General features: G+C 43.1%; 1 protein-coding gene across 1 annotated transcript; it reads left to right on the top strand.

Annotated features, from left to right (window-relative positions):
• Positions 1-1,024: 1,024 nt before the first annotated feature.
• MAD2L2 (mitotic arrest deficient 2 like 2) lies at positions 1,025-17,342 on the top strand. The gene is made up of 8 exons (XM_078877079.1): positions 1,025-1,446; positions 5,542-5,660; positions 8,035-8,106; positions 8,239-8,339; positions 8,821-8,915; positions 9,788-9,861; positions 10,569-10,661; positions 14,442-17,342. Exons 1-8 carry the CDS (start codon positions 1,413-1,415, stop codon positions 14,478-14,480), a joined length of 627 nt encoding a protein of 208 aa, XP_078733205.1. The 5' UTR covers positions 1,025-1,412; the 3' UTR covers positions 14,481-17,342.
• Positions 17,343-17,827: the final 485 nt, after the last annotated feature.

Genomic DNA, 17,827 nt, shown 5'->3' with positions numbered 1-17,827 from the left:
AATCCCAGCTGTGTGAGTAATTAAATAAAGAATCCGTTTGGCATGCGATGTATTTTTTTCTCTTCCAACAGGACGTGGGAATCTCAAAGTAAAAACCTATGGGTTTGTTAAACGACAAGCGCTAAACCGGTAACCCGTTCGTCGTGATCGATTACGGTTAAAAATAATAATCAGGAACTGGCAATCGTTTCCTGCGGAATGCCACAGGAATCAATAATGCCCCAAGTGGTCGTCGCGAACGTACAAACGGGCACGGCATGTGCGGCTCTGACGGGGCTGGCAGCAGCAGCAGCAGCAGCCGCGGCACTTGCGCATCGAGACGACCTCGGCAAGTCTCCGAGCACGTGGTGCGTTCGTTTTTCTCGGTTCAAGTTGCAAGGCGAAGGGGGGGGGATCAAGGTGGGAATGGCCCCACCCGCATGTCGATGTAGCCTTTGGGCTAATGTTGGCCTCACGTGTGTTGTTGTTGTATTACTGCGCTACCTGTGTTTGTTGTTGTATTACTGGGCTACCTGTGTTTGTTGTTGTTGTATTACTGGGCTACCTGTGTTTGTTGTTGTTGTATTACTGGGCTACCTGTGTGCTAGCGATGCAGGGCTGCTGCCCGGAACGTCGCCTGTTAGTTGCTTGTTTTTATTTATTTTATTACACGATTTTTATTAACTCACTGTCTGTTGTTGTTGTCGTATCCTCAAATCTTGTAACTCAATTTTAACCCACTTCCCAATGTGGTATCGACTGCAAACTTGGTATACTGATGACAATACTATATTCTATCATGAAACATTGTTTTAACAATATTTTTTATATGTTATGTTTCGGCTTGGGTCTAATTGTGCACGCTCAACTGACGTTGCCTGTAAATCACCACGGTCCCTTACGTTATGGCAAGCTTCGGGGCCACTTCCTAGAGTCGTAGGGTCCATTTAATAAAAGCGTTTTTAAAATATTACTTATTATTTAAGGCTACAACACAGTGTTGTTGACGAATGTGGGTTGATTTTTTCTCTCTTTGGCGATGAGGCGTGGTGGTATTGTGCCAAAAGCGTTTGAAACGTGGTTATCGTGCCCTCTCGTGGCTGCCAGGCTCCATGAACACTCCACGTGTTCAACCACGTGGGCGCTCTGCCCCCATCCCTCCCGGGACAACGCCAGCTACGTCCGGGTTAACAACACACGCCATGCGCGCACTTGTTGACAATGCACTGCTGGAGGGTGGGCCCTTGACGCTGTCTTGGGGGCGATTGTTTGACCATACTTCACCAGTCCGGGCCGTATGCCGCTCTGCATTTTTAATACCACGTCGTCGTAGTGCGTTTGATTCCCCTCTAAGCAGGTGACCGTGCAGTACTGTACTCAGCAGAGTGCTGCTGCTGCTGCTCAAGCTGACCTCTTCATCATCAATCACAGACATGAGCACCTGCCAAGACGTGAATCCCACGCAGGGTAAGAACCGAAATCCATCACCACGTTCACCATCCATCACCATCGCCTCTCGCGGCGGATATAAAAACAAATGTAGTCCCTGTATGAAACAATACGAATAGGTTTTAGCCTTTCTAGCGATAAAACAGGAGGCGTTAAGACGTTCAAACACCAAATAGAAACATGTTGCAAGGAATCGAGTTGCCGCATTAACCACAAAGTACTTGTGATGAACATGCAAACAGACATTGCTCTGACAATTATATATAGACACGCATTGTCTGAAACTGATTGGCCTACACCAGAGACGGCAACCTTCTTCATGGCCTATAGTATCACCAGTGTCAGACCAGACACAGCAGCCTTCTTCACGGTCTATAGTATCACCAGTGTCAGACCAGACACAGCAGCCTTCTTCACAGTCTATAGTATCACCAGTGTCAGACCAGACACCAGCAGCCTTCTTCATGGCCTATAGTATCACCAGTGTCAGACCAGAGAGCAGCAGCCTTCTTCATGGTCTATAGTATCACCAGTGTCAGACCAGAGACCAGCAGCCTTCTTCATGGTCTATAGTATCACCAGTGTCAGACCAGACACAGCAGCCTTCTTCATGGTCTATAGTATCACCAGTGTCAGACCAGACACCAGCAGCCTTCTTCATGGTCTATAGTATCACCAGTGTCAGACCAGAGACCAGCAGCCTTCTTCATGGTCTATAGTATCACCAGTGTCAGAACAGAGACCAGCAGCCTTCTTCATGGTCTATAGTATCACCAGTGTCAGACCAGAGAGCAACAGCCTTCTTCATGGTCTATAGCAGGGGTCGGCAACCTGCGGCTCCGGAGCCGCATGCGGCTCTTTTGAACCTTGACCGCGGCTCCGGGGCGGATGCTAGCGAGGGGAGGAGGCGCACTGTGACACCTGCTCTGGCGTTGCCGCTGCTGACAGGTCGCCGCTCCGCTCCACACTGCCCGCCCGGTGACAGGCAATAACGTTGCCGTTGCTTTGTCACATGTTTGGAAGAAGTAAAAACCTTCCTGGGCAGCAAAGAGCTCACCTTTGCTGAGCTGGAACAGCCAGAGTGGCTGGAAAAATTACATTTTATGGTAGACATGACAGCACATCTAAACACGCTAAATACAACCCTTCAGGGGAAAGGAGGCACAGCCCTGCACATGCTGGAGGAGGTTTTGGCATTCGAGCGCAAGTTGACAGTGTTTGTCAAAGATTTACAGAGAGGTACACTGTCTCACTTTCCCTCTTTGAGAGAGTTCAAACAAAGTCATGATACGATAAATTTGGAATATTTCAAGTCTGCAATCACCACAATGCAAAGTTCGTTTGGGAAACGATTCTGTGAGTTCAGAGGAAAAAACGACATTATCCTTCCCTGTCACTCCCCTGGCGATCGATCCATCCCTATTGAATATGACTGCATTTGCAGGTGTAAGTCAACCTGATCTTGAGATGGAACTGGCCGATATAGCCGACAAAGATATATGGGTGTCCAAGTTCAAATGCTTGACCGCTACTCTTGAGGATGTTGCCCGTCAGAAGGCCATTCTGGCTCAGAATCATAAATGGAGTGATATTGAAAACCTTCCCAAACAGGACAAACTTGTATTCGAAACATGGAATGCCATCCCCAACACTTATATAAACATGAAAAAGTATGCATTTGGAGTCCTGTCGATCTTCGGCTCCACATATGTATGTGAGCAGGTCTTCTCCAACATGAACTATATTAAAAACAAACATCGATCACGCCTCACAGATGACAGCTTGCAAGCCTGTGTGAAAATGAAGGTGACGTCTTACAGCCCTGATGTGCAGACACTGTGCACTGAAGTTCAGGAGCAAAAATCCCATTAACCAGGTAATTTAGCTATTAATTTGCAAAAATATATTTTACATTGTTAAGTGAAAAAGTCCTTTTTTTATTCAGATTGACAGCTGACTGCACGATCCTGTATATAGCAATAAGGTAAGAAACAATATATGCAGTGTTATATTTGTTTTAAATGTTGCAATGGTTTTGCGGCTCCCAGTTTATTTTTTCCTTCGGAAACGGGTCCAAGTGGCTCTTTATGTCTTAAAGGTTTCAGACCCCTGGTCTATAGTATCACCAGTGTCAGACCAGAGAGAACAGCAGCCTTCTTCATAGCCTATAGTATCACCAGTGTCAGATCAGAGACCAGCAGCCTTCTTCATGGTCTATAGTATCACCAGTGTCAGACCAGAGACCAGCAGCCTTCTTCATGGTCTATAGTATCACCAGTGTCAGAACAGAGACCAGCAGCCTTCTTCATGGTCTATAGTATCACCAGTGTCAGACCAGAGAGCAACAGCCTTCTTCATGGTCTATAGTATCACCAGTGTCAGACCAGAGAGAACAGCAGCCTTCTTCATAGCCTATAGTATCACCAGTGTCAGATCAGAGAACAGCAGCCTTCTTCATGGTCTATAGTATCACCAGTGTCAGACCAGAGACCAGCAGCCATCTTCATGGCCTATAGTATCACCAGTGTCAGACCAGAGACCAGCAGCCTTCTTCATGGCCTATAGTATCACCAGTGTCAGATCAGAGAACAACACCAAAAGGCGGACAGCACAAGGACAATGCCACTATGAGGGCATTTATCGCTCGGCGTGAGCAGCTGCAAAATGGGACCTTTTTGCCAGTATCAAAGTATGAAAGAACAAGAATAGGTTTAATAATAGTTTTTGTACCCTTTTATCTGGCACAAAACTTGACACCTTTTTACAAGGGATCATGTTTGCATTAACCACAATACCTGTGGTCAAAATGCAAAAAAAAAACAGCACTCTGATAATGTATGCATTGTCCTTGAAATTGATTGGTCCACACCAGAGACAGCTTTTCTTAGAGCCCAGTCTCATACGGTGTTCGACCAGATGACGCCAAAAGGCGCACAACTCAAAGACAACGCACCATCAGCGTATTGAGAGCTCGGGTAATAATTTACATCATGAGACCTCCTTTGCCAGTAGCAAAATATAATAATAGGTTTATAATAATAGGTTTTAAAAAACTATTATATTTTGCTACTGGCAAAGGAGGTCTCATGATGAAATAAGAAAATAGGTGTTACGCATTCTGGCAATAAAACAGGTGTTAAGATGTTTAAACACCAAATAGAAAAACTTTTGCAAGGAATTATCGGAGCATTGTTTTTGTTTACATGTTCACCACAAGTACGTGTGGTTAATGCGAACTGGTCACAGCCATAGGAATGTGGAATATTGCACCCCACTGGATAAATGGTCAAAATTTGACTCTTGATAAAAAAAAATGTCCACCCTCATCATGTTCTGTCGTTGCATCTTTGTCATCACACTCGAGTGCATTGTATGCATAATAGCCATCAGTCAAGATTAATTAACTGCTAGATGAAAGCTTCTTGGAGTTGTAATCCATCTGAAGCCTGCGCACAAACTCATTGCATCGCTCCATCTCCGCGTAAGACGCCCTCTGGGGGCCTGGATCTCGCCAGTAAACATGGAACGTTGGGCCAACGTTGATCCAACGTTCCATGTTTGTGTTATTGACACATGTTGAGTTTGTTTATTTAGATTGTTACTGTTTGTATGTATGTTGAATTTCTTTTGCACTGTACGCCGCCAACTGCGCTAATCAGCGGTGCGGGGGAAGGACAACAAATGAAACACAAAAAGCAGTTCCAAAGAAATGAGTTTGTCAATCGAGATGATGATTTAAAAGTGCGTAGCTCCAGTGGCTTCCTAATATCGGATGGAAGAGCGTTCCAGACGGCCGCGGAAGCGCATCCGAAAGCGCGCGATGCGGTGACCATCTTTGTTCGATGGTGAGCCAGAAGCTGCTGTGAGGATGACCGGAGTTCGTGTGATGATGGTTTATGCTCCTTGACGAGATCAGCAAGGTATTGTGGTTCATTCGTGGCAAGCACTTTGTGTGTAACGAGCGTGAGCTTGTGATGAGTGGTGCTGGTCACCCACCCCCTCGTGTGCCACAGTGCTGGGCTCTTCATAGGCGCTACTGGCGAGCAGAACGTGGCCCCCAACAGTCTTGTTAAGGCTACACACGGGGGATCTCTTTGTCTTTTCTCCTTCCAGTGGCTGCAGACATCCTCTGCGAGTTCCTGGAAGTTGCCGTCCACATGATCCTCTATGTGCGGCAACTTTACCCGCTTGGCATCTTTGAGAAACGCAGGAAGTACAACGTGCCCGTGCAGGTACAATGCCAACAATCCGTTATTGTAACCTCAGAATGTTTTTTTTTTAATACTTGTTTATATAATTAATTTATTATTGTGTTTACCCCCTCTTCCTGTAATTGTTCCCTTTTGTAAAATGAGATGATGCATAATAGAGATCTTTTTGTGGGTTAGATCGCGTAAATATAAATGTGTCGTTAAACCTGCCACCACCCGACACAGCCAATTATTAAGGGTTGTCACGTAAACAAAGAAGACCCAATTAGTTACTAGTTGAGCACACCGGTGTGTTGGTGAGTAAACCCACAACACTTACAATTAAGATAATGCAGCTGGGAGAATGAGAGTGCTTCCTGATGGGAATACCTCCGTCTCACCTTCTCTTCGCTCACATTCACGTCACCTTCACTGACATTTCGCTGAGCCAGGGTCACTCTTTTGCAAATTAGACTATCTTGGTCCCTTCGAGTTTCCCACACCTGGTTAAACACAAAAAATATATACACTTGAAATTTCGATGTAAAGCTTTCGTGACTGCAGGGATTCATATTCTTGGTTCTTTTGGTACGTGACTTTACCGAAAGATTCTTTGGTTCTTTTGGTAAAGTCACGTATATAGATAAAATAATAATACATTATTATTTTATAAAATAATAATAATAATAATAAATTATTATTTTATCTTTATACGTGACTTTACCGAAAAAACCAAAGAATAATTCCTGCAGTCACGAAAGCTCCAAAATTAAGATTTTACCGAAAGAACCAAGAATATACACTTGAAACTTTCGTTTTCCTCATCTTCCTCACCGTCCCTTAGCTTAGTGTCCCCACAGAGTATGAGAATCATAGATAAGTAAAAAAATGCCATATAAATTATTGTCCTAAATTGTATAAAGTTTTTTTTATGCGTGTTTATAAATGTACGTAATTGTTGTAATCGCGATAAGTCAAGAAATATGTGCAGTCTGTGCTGTCTGGTTGCCTGGGTGAAAAGTGATGGAGCCATGTCTGAACCCAGTCCTGGTCAGCTGGTTCAAACACACAATAGCAAACAGATTTATAATTACTGTAACTTACTTAGCCCTCTGATGGGTATTAGGGCTGTACCGTGCCTTGTTCGGAATGATGTCCGACGTTTCGGGCCATGTGCTGGGAACTCCTTTAGGGAATGGAAACATCAGACATCATGCCAAACCACACACAGTACACAAGACAGCACAAACACATCACTGATTTATATTAATAAAAGTGTTTTAGAAATGTATAAGTGTTAACTTCCTTCCAAAAAAACATTTTACTCATGAACAGATTATCAATGTAAACGGTACGCACCTTTTTAAAAATCTTTTTGAAATTGATTCAATCTGGATGTGGTGGACACATTTGAATTTACAACAGTGAATACGTTCCAGAATGTTATCAAATGACAGTTATAATTAATCACGCGTGAGCAATTTACCAAAAACGCACCCCGCTCTGTCAAATCGCTGGAAGCTAAGCAGCAGAGTTGAACCTGGATAGTACAGTGGTACCCCGGAGATCGAACTTAATTCGTTCCAGAAAGCCATTCGAACACCAATTTGTTCAAACACCGAATTAATTTTCCCCATAAGAATAAATGTAAATTACATTAATTGGTTCCAGACACAAGAAATCTCTCATTATAAAGCATTTTTACACGAAGTTTACAGTAATTACATGCATAAAAGCATACAAAAAAACAAGAAACAATAAATAAATGGAATAAATGAATAAATATATGGAATAAATTAAATAAATGAACATTGAACTTCACTTTACCTGTAGTAAGGAGAGTTGATGGCTTGAATGGAAGGTGGTGAGGAGGAGGAGGTGGTAAAACCTTTGTCTGGGCAGGCGTCATGCACGCTGCCATACGCGTCTCGGCCATACAGGTCCTTTTAAGTCGCGATTGGCCGTTCGACCTCCGAATTTCGTTCGGTTTCCGGGGCAAAAAATGTTCGGAAATATCGTTCGAACACCGATTTGTTCGAGTTCTGGTGCGTTCGATCTCCGAGGTTCTACTGTACTTGAATGGGAGGACCACCATACGCATTCGTGACCGACAGCAGAGGGCAGTGCAGAACATCCGTTGTCCCATCGGCACGCTGCCCACCTTCACTAATCCGCACCGACCAGCACGGTGAAGTGTGGCCAATTAACCTCCGCGTGACCCACACGGCATGGGTAGGCACTCATCCAGCAGTGCATTAACTAAAGGCCTCGGATTCTTTTGCTTCCTGACCCACACCGGGCAGGCTCGGCACAGCGTGCCGGCACGGCTCAAAAGGAGGTTTGAGTTGCTTCCGTGTGAATCACATTTGCAGTGCGGAATGTATAAAGTGTCAACAGTTGTTTTGTTTGTTTGCAGATGTCTTGCCACCCAGAGGTGAACAAATACATCGAGGATACTTTGCACTGCATTCGGCCTCTGTTGGAACAGGTGTGTTTTGGACTGTGTTGTTACACACCACAGTTACAGATTGACATTATATGGTACTACACATGCACTTGCTTACCTGCCCTAAGTGCGTTTACATTGTGGGGTTTCATCATTGCCTTTCCGCAACGACAGAATGCCGTGGAGCAGTTTGTGGTGGCCATTGTGAACAAGGAGAATAAGCCGGTGGAGCGGTTTGTCTTCGAGATATCGCCACCCAACGTTGCGTCGCACAGGTAACCGTCACAATCATTGTCGTTGGCCATGATCAATCCACTGCTACGTAAAGACCACTTCCAAGCCATCACCATCTCTTGCAGTCCTGTGATCTATCAATCCACCTAGAATCTGCACACGAGCTGTAACAGCTTGAAATGTATACGGATTGTAACGTTGCTAAGTAAACAACTATGAAACAACAAATACTGTATTCTTGTTGAAAATTATTTACCTAGGCCGGTGTGCCCAAGTCTTTCTGACCTTGAGTTTGCCAATTATCTTCAGTTTTTTTTCATCATGATCAGGCATCCTGCTTTAAGAAAGTCCCTGCACATAAATAGGAAATTGTCCATGCTGGAAAAAACCCTGTGAGCTTACCTGTTGAAGATAACCGTGATTTGGTCATGCGTGCACATAACAGATCGCACGCATAAAGGATGCACACCTCATGGTTGGAGCTCACTCGGTAAGCCTGCACTGTTCTTGCCCCATTGGCAGCTTAGATGAGATGCTGGCCGGGCTTGAGAGAGCTCTACGAGCCTTCCTGCTCAAGATCAGCGTGGCCGACTCCATCCTCGAGGAGAACCCTGCAGGTGCTCTTCCACCGAGGGTCACCATTATACCTTCGACTTTAGCCCTTTGCCCGGCTGTTTAGCACATCGCATTACGCAGCTGCGCGGTAACATGTTGCGCTGCGGTGATGAGATGTTAACTACCTCGCCCCGGTATACATGAGGGTCGCGGGTTCGATCCCGACCCTGACGCCTGTTGTATATTTGGAGTTTGCGTGTTTCTCTGCCCCCGTGGTCGTGTGGATTTTTCTCAAGATCCTCCAGTTTTTCCCTCCACATTTATAATAAACTTGCTTTAGAGTCTTTGACTGCTATAAATGTCCACGTGATAAGCCACTTCGTTGAACTATCATTTCTAGCCAGGTCGCCTCTGAAAAAGAGCTACATAGCTCGGTGGGCCTTAACTGGCGAGCTATTTATTTATTTATTTTGGTCTTCATCAGAGCCACATTGTCCCATGATATTCCAGTGACCCTTTCAATCATTGGTGATCTTGTCTTTGAGGGTCAAGAATATGCAAATAAAGCATTCGTTTGCATCAGCTGTTGTGCATACCGTAATCCAGCTGGGAGGTGGAGCGGTGGCGCAGTGGTTCGTGTACTGCGCTAGGAACCCGGCGACCTGCATTCGATTCACGGCCACGATTCAGCATCAGTGGAGATTGATACCTGAACCAGTCCTGGGTCTGTCTTACCCTCCCTTCACCAAGCTCTACTGGGTAGAGTTGGGTAGCATAATGGAAAGGGGATTTTATTTTTGTTGGATATGATCGATGTTTAGTTCAGCATAAGAGGAGAGATGGATAAACATCTATTGTATATCAATAGTCAAATGATGATACACATTTTCAATAACATGTGTCTGTTTTGTGTGCGATTGTATTGTTTTTATAGATTGTTCTTTCACAATATTTGTGCACACATTGGAGAACGCCATGGCAAGCACAGAGGTTGTTCAAATGCAAAAGGTAATTCTTTGCACTTTCATAAACCCCCCCCCCCCGACCTTACAGAGTGGCAGGTCAAGAGGCGTTTAGGAACAGGAAATTGAAACCACGCAGACGAACACTTTTTTACATTTTTCTACATTGTCAATACGTCCATCGTCAACATCAGCGCGCCGCATTATTAAATGATCGGTACGTACAGATAGGGTCACCAAACGAGTGGGACTCTTCTTAAGTCGGCGGACTGTTTTTATTCCTGCACACCCGTCAATTGTTTGGCTCTTGTGAGATTTAAAATATTGCGTGTCAGGATAAGCGAGATTAAATTACACTTACTGATTTCTGATTGCAATCAAAAATGGTTTTGTGATAAACTACACCACTGTGATGGAAATCACGTGTATGAAAACAGTGGCACAAACACATTAATCTGCTAATTGAGAATAGACATGGATTGATATATATAAGCAGAACTCCATTCTGTGTCTCCACATATACAAATAAAATTAAAAAGATGTAGTCTATCAGCCAGACCATCGGCAGATTCAGGCTTGTTAAACAAATATTGCAGGATTACCAGATTTTATTGGGACTCGTATGCCATATAAAGTATGGTACCTCAATTCGATGCAAAAGGCAATAATACAGTGAAGCTCATTGTGTTTTGCCGTAGAGCATTGACTCATCTGTTGTGTTATTTCTGTGGATGTACTTTGGCGTCTTGGAAGAGCTTTCCGTTGGTCCAAGCTGATGAAGAAGAGATAGCGATGTCTTCAGCAAGAATGGTCCCTTTGAAGACCATGTCTTCAGCCATATTTAAAGTAAGCATGGATTGGAATTCCGAGCACACAGAACAGATGTGTTGTTTTGACAAGATGATATGCAACTCGCCTTTTCTCTGTACCTACTATCGTGAGATGCTACTCTTTAGCTATGATGATGTGTGCGAGTGTTAATGTTCGTAACCGGTCAATTTTGTATGGCTGCTTTGAGTGAAATTCTAAATTGTTTTAATCATAAAATTTGTGTGCGTTTAGTACATTGCTTATTTGACCGTCAGGTTCGCACTGACCAATTCACCCTTTCCCGTTCCAAGACGTCTGCAAGTTGCAGGGTTGGTGCCCTGTTCACCACTGAATCTAGGAACGTGCAAGCATTTAGAGGCACAGCGCCATTGCTTTTATACTCTCCGCAAAGATCCGTAGCGACATGACTCTATGATAGCTGCATGGCCTTGTGGGAGCCTTGGTACGTCTTTGGGGTGGAAAACGCACCGATAAATTTATTGTTTTTGTTTTTCTTCCGATTCGTTTGCAATGACGTACACTGATGGATAACGTACATGTACAGTGAGGGAAAAAAGTATTTGATCCCCTGCTGATTTTGTACGTTTGCCCACTGACAAAGAAATGATCAGTCTATAATTTTAATGGTAGATTTATTTGAACAGTGAGAGACAGAATAACAACAACAAAATCCAGAAAAAACGCATGTCAAAAATGTTATAAATTGATTTGCATTTTAATGAGGGAAATAAGTATTTGACCCCCTCTCAATGAGAAAGATTTCTGGCTCCCAAGTGTCTTTTATACAGGTAACGAGCTGAGATTAGGAGCATACTCTTAAAGGGAGTGCTCCTAATCGCTGCTTGTTACCTGTATATAAGACACCTGTTCACAGAAGCAATCAATCAGATTCCAACCTGTCCACCATGGCCAAGACCAAAGAGCTCTCCAAGGATGTCAGGGACAAGATTGTAGACCTACACAAGGCTGGAATGGGCTACACAACCATCGCCAAGCAGCTTGGTGAGAAGGTGACAACAGTTGGTGCGATTATTCGCAAATGGAAGAAACACAAAATAACTGTCAATCTCCCTCGGCCTGGGGCTCCATGCAAGATCTCACCTCGTGGAGTTGCAATGATCATGAGAACCGTGAGGAAACAGCCCAGAACTACACGGGAGGATCTTGTCAATGATCTCAAGGCAGCTGGGACCATAGTCACCAAGAAAACAGTTGGTAACACACTACGCCGTGAAGGACTGAAATCCTGCAGCGCCCGCAAGGTCCCCCTGCTCAAGAAAGCACATATACATGCCCGTCTGAAGTTTGCCAATGAACATCTGAATGATTCAGAGGACAACTGGGTGAAAGTGTTGTGGTCAGATGAGACCAAAATGGAGCTCTTTTGCATCAACTCAACTCGCCGTGTTTGGAGGAGGAGGAGGAATGCTGCCTATGACCCCAAGAACACCATCCCCACCGTCAAACATGGAGTTGGAAACATGCTTTGGGGGTGTTTTTCTGCTAAGGGGACAGGAAAACTTCACCGCATCAAAGGGACGATGGACGGGGCCATGTACCGTCAAATCTTGGGTGAGAACCTCCTTCCCTCAGCCAGGGCATTGAAAATGGGTCGTGGATGGGTATTCCAGCATGACAATGACCCAAAACACACGGCCAAGGCAACAAAGGAGTGGCTCAAGAAGAAGCACATTAAGGTCCTGGAGTGGCCTAGCCAGTCTCCAGACCTTAATCCCATAGAAAATCTGTGGAGGGAGCTGAAGGTTCGAGTTGCCAAACGTCAGCCTCGAAACCTTAATGACTTGGAGAAGATCTGCAAAGAGGAGTGGGACAAAATCCCTCCTGAGATGTGTGAAAACCTGGTGGCCAACTACAAGAAACGTCTGACCTCTGTGATTGCCAACAAGGGTTTTGCCACCAAGTACTAAGTCATGTTTTGCAGAGGGGTCAAATACTTATTTCCCTCATTAAAATGCAAATCAATTTATAACATTTTTGACATGCGTTTTTCTGGATTTTGTTGTTGTTATTCTGTCTCTCACTGTTCAAATAAACATACCATTAAAATTATAGACTGATCATTTCTTTGTCAGTGGGCAAACGTACAAAATCAGCAGGGGATCAAATACTTTTTTCCCTCACTGTACGTCATTGGAATGAAATCGGAAGAAAAACTGGGAAAGAGTTAACCGCCCACCAACCAGTCCCGGAAAATGACAGTGACAGTTTGAGGCAGGCCCCGCGCAACAAATGTATGTCTGTTTATTTTTTTACATGGCTGCGCAACAAATATCCTTTACGCAGAAACCCATTAAGGACTTTTTTTCAGAGTTATAAAGTAATTCAATGTAAGCTGTTGCCCATTTATTATTCTCAGTTTTAAATTTCTATTAGAAGTGTTGCTTTTAGAAAGCTTCTTGAATTATACTGTAAACCACATAGTAATGTACATAACTCTATACAGTAAAACTTTGGATTGCGAGCATAATTCGTTCCGGAAACGTGTTTGTAATCCAAAGCACTCGTATATCAGTTGTGATCACGTGACGCTCGGCAGACAAAGCGTATACACGTACTACTCGTATTGCAAGACCTCACTCGTTTATCAAATTAATATTTATTTAAAAAATTTGCTCGTCTTGCAAAACACTCGCAGACCAAGTTACTCGCAATCCAAGGTTTTACTGTAGTAATTTATCTGTAATCACTTAGTTATAAGTTATATTGTTTAAAACCGTTTTTGATTTGTTTTTGTCCAATAATCTATATGTGCGTGGTGTAAATGTAATTTTCTTCTCTCGCCGTTTCATATATCTGCTTTTATCTCGGACCCCAGTGAGTTGGATATGTGATGGTGCGCTATGTTCTGTGGCTGAAACCACCAAACTCTTTGCACTGAGAAATATTTGATTCAGAGTGGAGTTTTCAAGTAGGTTGCCATAGTTCATGAATACATAAGCACCCTGAAGCACTAAATAACTGCTCCACGCATGCATTGCATTCCTGCAAATAAACGACCACTTACTACGCATGCTTTGGGAAACAATGACATTTGACCATTTACATTTTAATTAAGTTATTGCATTTTGTGTTATGATTCAGCAACGTTCATCTCGCATCACAGAGCAAAGATAACACGTGCACGGTCTTTTTTGTAAATCCACTGCTGGATGAGTGCTTTGCCACACCATGCAAGTCATAGGGGCTCTACTCTTCGGTTTTTTCGGTAAAGTCACGTAGGTAAAAAACTAAATAAACATGCGTCTCAGAAATAGCTCTCTTCATACGCTATAGTAATTTTGCTGGAGCAGCCACCTGATGACGGAGGCTTGTGTTGCCTTCAAAACGTCGTGGTTTGTTTTAATTTTAATTTATTTTATTTAGTTTTTTACCTACGTGACTTTACCGAAAAAACCAAAGAGTATGGATCCTTGCAGTCATGAAAACTTCAAATCTAGAATCATCGGGGCTATTTGACTATAAGTCACACAAGTCCTTGCGGTTTTGTCAAGGTAGGAGCATACAAGTACCGGACAACAGTATTGCTGCACTGATCTCTGTTGTCTAACATGCAACCAAAAATTGTTATGGCTATAACACCTGCCATGCATGGTGGTCACTCAACCAAAGCACTTATCCAGGCTAAACAATGCGTAGCTTTCGAGATATGATGAGTTCAGGTGCATTATGGATGAGTAAGTAATGAGGCAAGGTAACAAAGTAACACATATCTTAGATAATGCATATGTTTGGATTTTAACATTGTGGAATTTTTGTTTGTTTGTGTGGCTGCAGATGCAAATGTATGTGGAGGAGAGTTCAACCAAGACTTAATAAGAACAATAATACATTTTTATATAGCATTGCTCATACAAAATTACATCTCACAGTGTGGTACAGTACGTGCTCGGCTTACGCGGTAGATGCGTTCCTGAAAAGTGCCGTGTTAAGTGAAAAATGCGTTTCACCAAAACATAAATAATGTAACGATAAAGTTTGCCGAGATTCGATGTACGACTGAACGCACACAGTGAGATGGTGGGACAAATAATGGAGCGTATGCCGCCGCCACGTTACTGTCTCATTCCGCGTACGGAATCAGTCTGCTCTGCTGCACAGTTTAAGAAAGTAGTTCGTCATCGACCGCACAGACTGCGTTCTAACGGGTGCGTTGTACGTTGTAACTTTATTAAAAAAAATACAGATGGGGAGCCAATGAAGGGAATTCAGGACCTCGTCATAATTTTGGACTGATTTAATCTGTTCAATAACAAAATTCGGGAGACCATATGAAAGAGAACGGCAGTAAAACAGCCTGGAGGGTACAACGGCATGAATGGATGTTTCAGCAGCCGCGTGAGTTAGAGATGTACTATAAAGATGAAAGAACATTTACAGGAAAGGCAAGATTGGCGAGTAAAAGACAGCTCCAAATCCAAAATGTGTAATTCCTTGACAACAATCAAGTCAGAGTTGAATAAATAAAGCTTGTGGTAGAAATGTCAATGTACCTTTTGTTAACGATGAGGATACCGGTTTTCCATGCTACAGTAATCCCTCGCCAACCACGAGGATTAGTCTTCCTGAAAACCCTTGCGGTTGGTAAATTTGCGGTTGGTAAAGTCCAGAGGCCTATGGGAAAAAGGGGGTTAGGGGAACCACGGCCACGGTCAGACTCATCATAGCTTAAGTTGCCCGTTTATTAACTAAAGGCCGAATAAAATACGGTACATTACACAATAACAGAATAAAATATAAAGAAACATTACATTAACTTTACATACCTTTAATTTTAACGATGACGAGATGATAGGGGAAGGGCTCAGCCCACCGTCTTCCTCCAGGCCACAGATGCAAAGAGGAGTTGATGTTTCCCAGTGGGAGAAAGTAGATAATGAAAAGTCGAGGACCAAGAGTAGAACACGAGAGATTAAGAATATGGACCTTTTATAGAAATATAAAGCAATGTTGATCATAAAGATTAGAGAACCAAGCGAGAAAAGCTTCAGAGGCTCCCAGACGGCTGTGTAGGCACTCGAGGAGAATAAAGCGGTCAGGTGTGTCGAAGGCAGCCGATAAATCCAGGAGAACCAAACAAGGGAGCCAGAAGATGATTCGGGAACACGCAATAGAGTGTGTTCCCGTGTTAGTTGCATGATTTGCCCGTAAACCAGAATGCAGTGGATCATAAAAGTTCTATTTGATAAGGTGGTTAAATAAATGGATAAGCATGACATGTTCAAAGAATCTTAGATATACTCTTTGATTCTTTCGGTAAAGTCACGTAAGCCAAAGGCTTTTCCCACCTGATGATGGATGCTTGTGTTGCGCCTGAAACGTCGTGATTTATTTTATTTTCTACCTACGTGACTTTACCGAAAGAACCAAAGAATATAGATTCCTGCAGTCACGAAAGCTTCAAATCAATCTTAGATATGAAAGGGAAATTAGAAATGGGATGAAGATGTACTAAATTGTGGTAGAGTGAGTTTTTTTTCTTTCAGAATCGGGGTAACAGTTGTCATCTTTATTTAATTTAGGACAAGATGAGAAGAAATGTATTGATTTGGGTTATTTATAGAGCAAGGAACAATAAATGGGGACATTAAAGGACCCAGTCGGGAAGTGTTTTTTTTAGGTCACGAATTATCAAACCTATCACCCTTTCATCAACAAGTGAAGGGAGCTCCAAGGAGGACAGAGAGGACGAGGGAGACCTTCAGTCAAAGATGGAACAATAGACGCTCTAATATCCTGCATTATATTTAAAACATATTTCCAAATCAATTTTCTCACAAAGGGCTGCAGATGACAATGAACTCCTAATGACTTTGACCATGTGCTCCAACCCTCGCTGCCTATAGGAATTGCCTTCCCTCTGGACTAAGCTGTCTGTATCGTCATGAATTCTGTGCACTGTAAAGTTGAGAGAACATGCAGTAATGTGGCTCTTTGCTGACTGCTGGCAAGCTGGTCCATGAGGACGACGTGGCTTTGTGGTCGGTGTTAAGTTATGGTAATGTCAAGCGGATCAAAGTATCGTTCGTGACTTGACTCTGGAATAGCTTTGGAACTCAAAATGAATGGCAGGCAAAGCTCATACTAATGCTAGGCTGGTAGGTCTTTTGTATTGCACGACATTGACACGTTTATTAATGAACAACCATTGTTTTTACCTAATGCTGCACAATGTTTGCATGCATGTGGGCACGCACGGGTGTGAAAGATATAATTGATAGAAGTTTGAACACAAAACCAACAATGTATTTGTTTCATATATTTTTTTACAATACAGTGCGTGTAGTTGGTAAATACGAAGGTATAAAGAGCGTCGCAATGTTTTTTTAGCAATATTGTATGCTGTTGATTTCTATACAAATAAAATGCTGTGGAGATGGAGTGATGAGATCGGCTTATTTGCAGGAGAGGGGGATGGATTGTGGGATCGCAGGACCGCGTGGGATGACGCCAGCATTGGGAAACTTTCATCCAGCATTGGACAAAACGTGAATGATGATGAACATATACTGCTGTCACATTGGAACAAATTCTCAATCGTTGATGTGGGAATAGCTGAGGTTTCCCTCTTTTAAAACGACTTACTGTGCCTTAAACACTTTCCTATGAAGTCAAATTACTGTCTCAACCATTCCATATTGTTAAGGCAACTGAGGTGGACAAATTATAGGTGAGTATAATGAGCCAACACCACCGAGATATCCTGGGTTTGAATCGAGACAGCCACCAGCGATTTCACTGTTCTCAAGCACTTTAGTCAATTGAATATCTCAGGCAATGCCCGTACACAAAATTCATTACGCTTTGTTTTGCACTTAATTTAGTTACATTCCATCTCTGAAGATGAAATATACCGGGTTGACTGCGATGTCAGTCTTACAGCAGTGTGGGATGGTGCGGACCCGTAATGCGTAACGGATAAAAAGCAACTTCATTTTTTTCAATAAGTCTGAAAATCTGTTGCACTGTTGTGTGAGATTTCAATGGCTTCTCCTTATCTCACGTGACGATAGCATATTTATTTATTTAGAAGAACAAAATAAATCCAACTCGCGCTGACCAGCTCCGTACTTTCCAACAACCCAGAGTGATGGCTGATCCAGAGCAACATTGTGTAATTAGCCTGTGATGTCCACAGTATAAAATAGATTTCCACTTTATTG

Source organism: Lampetra fluviatilis, chromosome 46 (genome assembly GCF_964198595.1).
Source record: "Lampetra fluviatilis chromosome 46, kcLamFluv1.1, whole genome shotgun sequence".
Taxonomy (NCBI): Eukaryota; Metazoa; Chordata; class Hyperoartia; order Petromyzontiformes; family Petromyzontidae; genus Lampetra; species Lampetra fluviatilis.
Note: the sequence above shows the minus strand (reverse complement) of the source record. Positions and strands in the feature narration are given on the sequence as shown.

What these genes read in the sequence shown, in the direction of transcription:
- MAD2L2 (XM_078877079.1), top strand. Translation starts at nt 1,413, where the DNA reads ATGAGCACCTGCCAAGACGTGAATCCCACGCAGG. An exon ending in CCTCGAGGAGAACCCTGCAG is followed by an intron (nt 8,916 to 9,787) that starts GTGCTCTTCCAC and finishes TTGTTTTTATAG; the next exon opens with ATTGTTCTTTCACAATATTT. An exon ending in AGGTTGTTCAAATGCAAAAG is followed by an intron (nt 9,862 to 10,568) that starts GTAATTCTTTGC and finishes GCGTCTTGGAAG; the next exon opens with AGCTTTCCGTTGGTCCAAGC.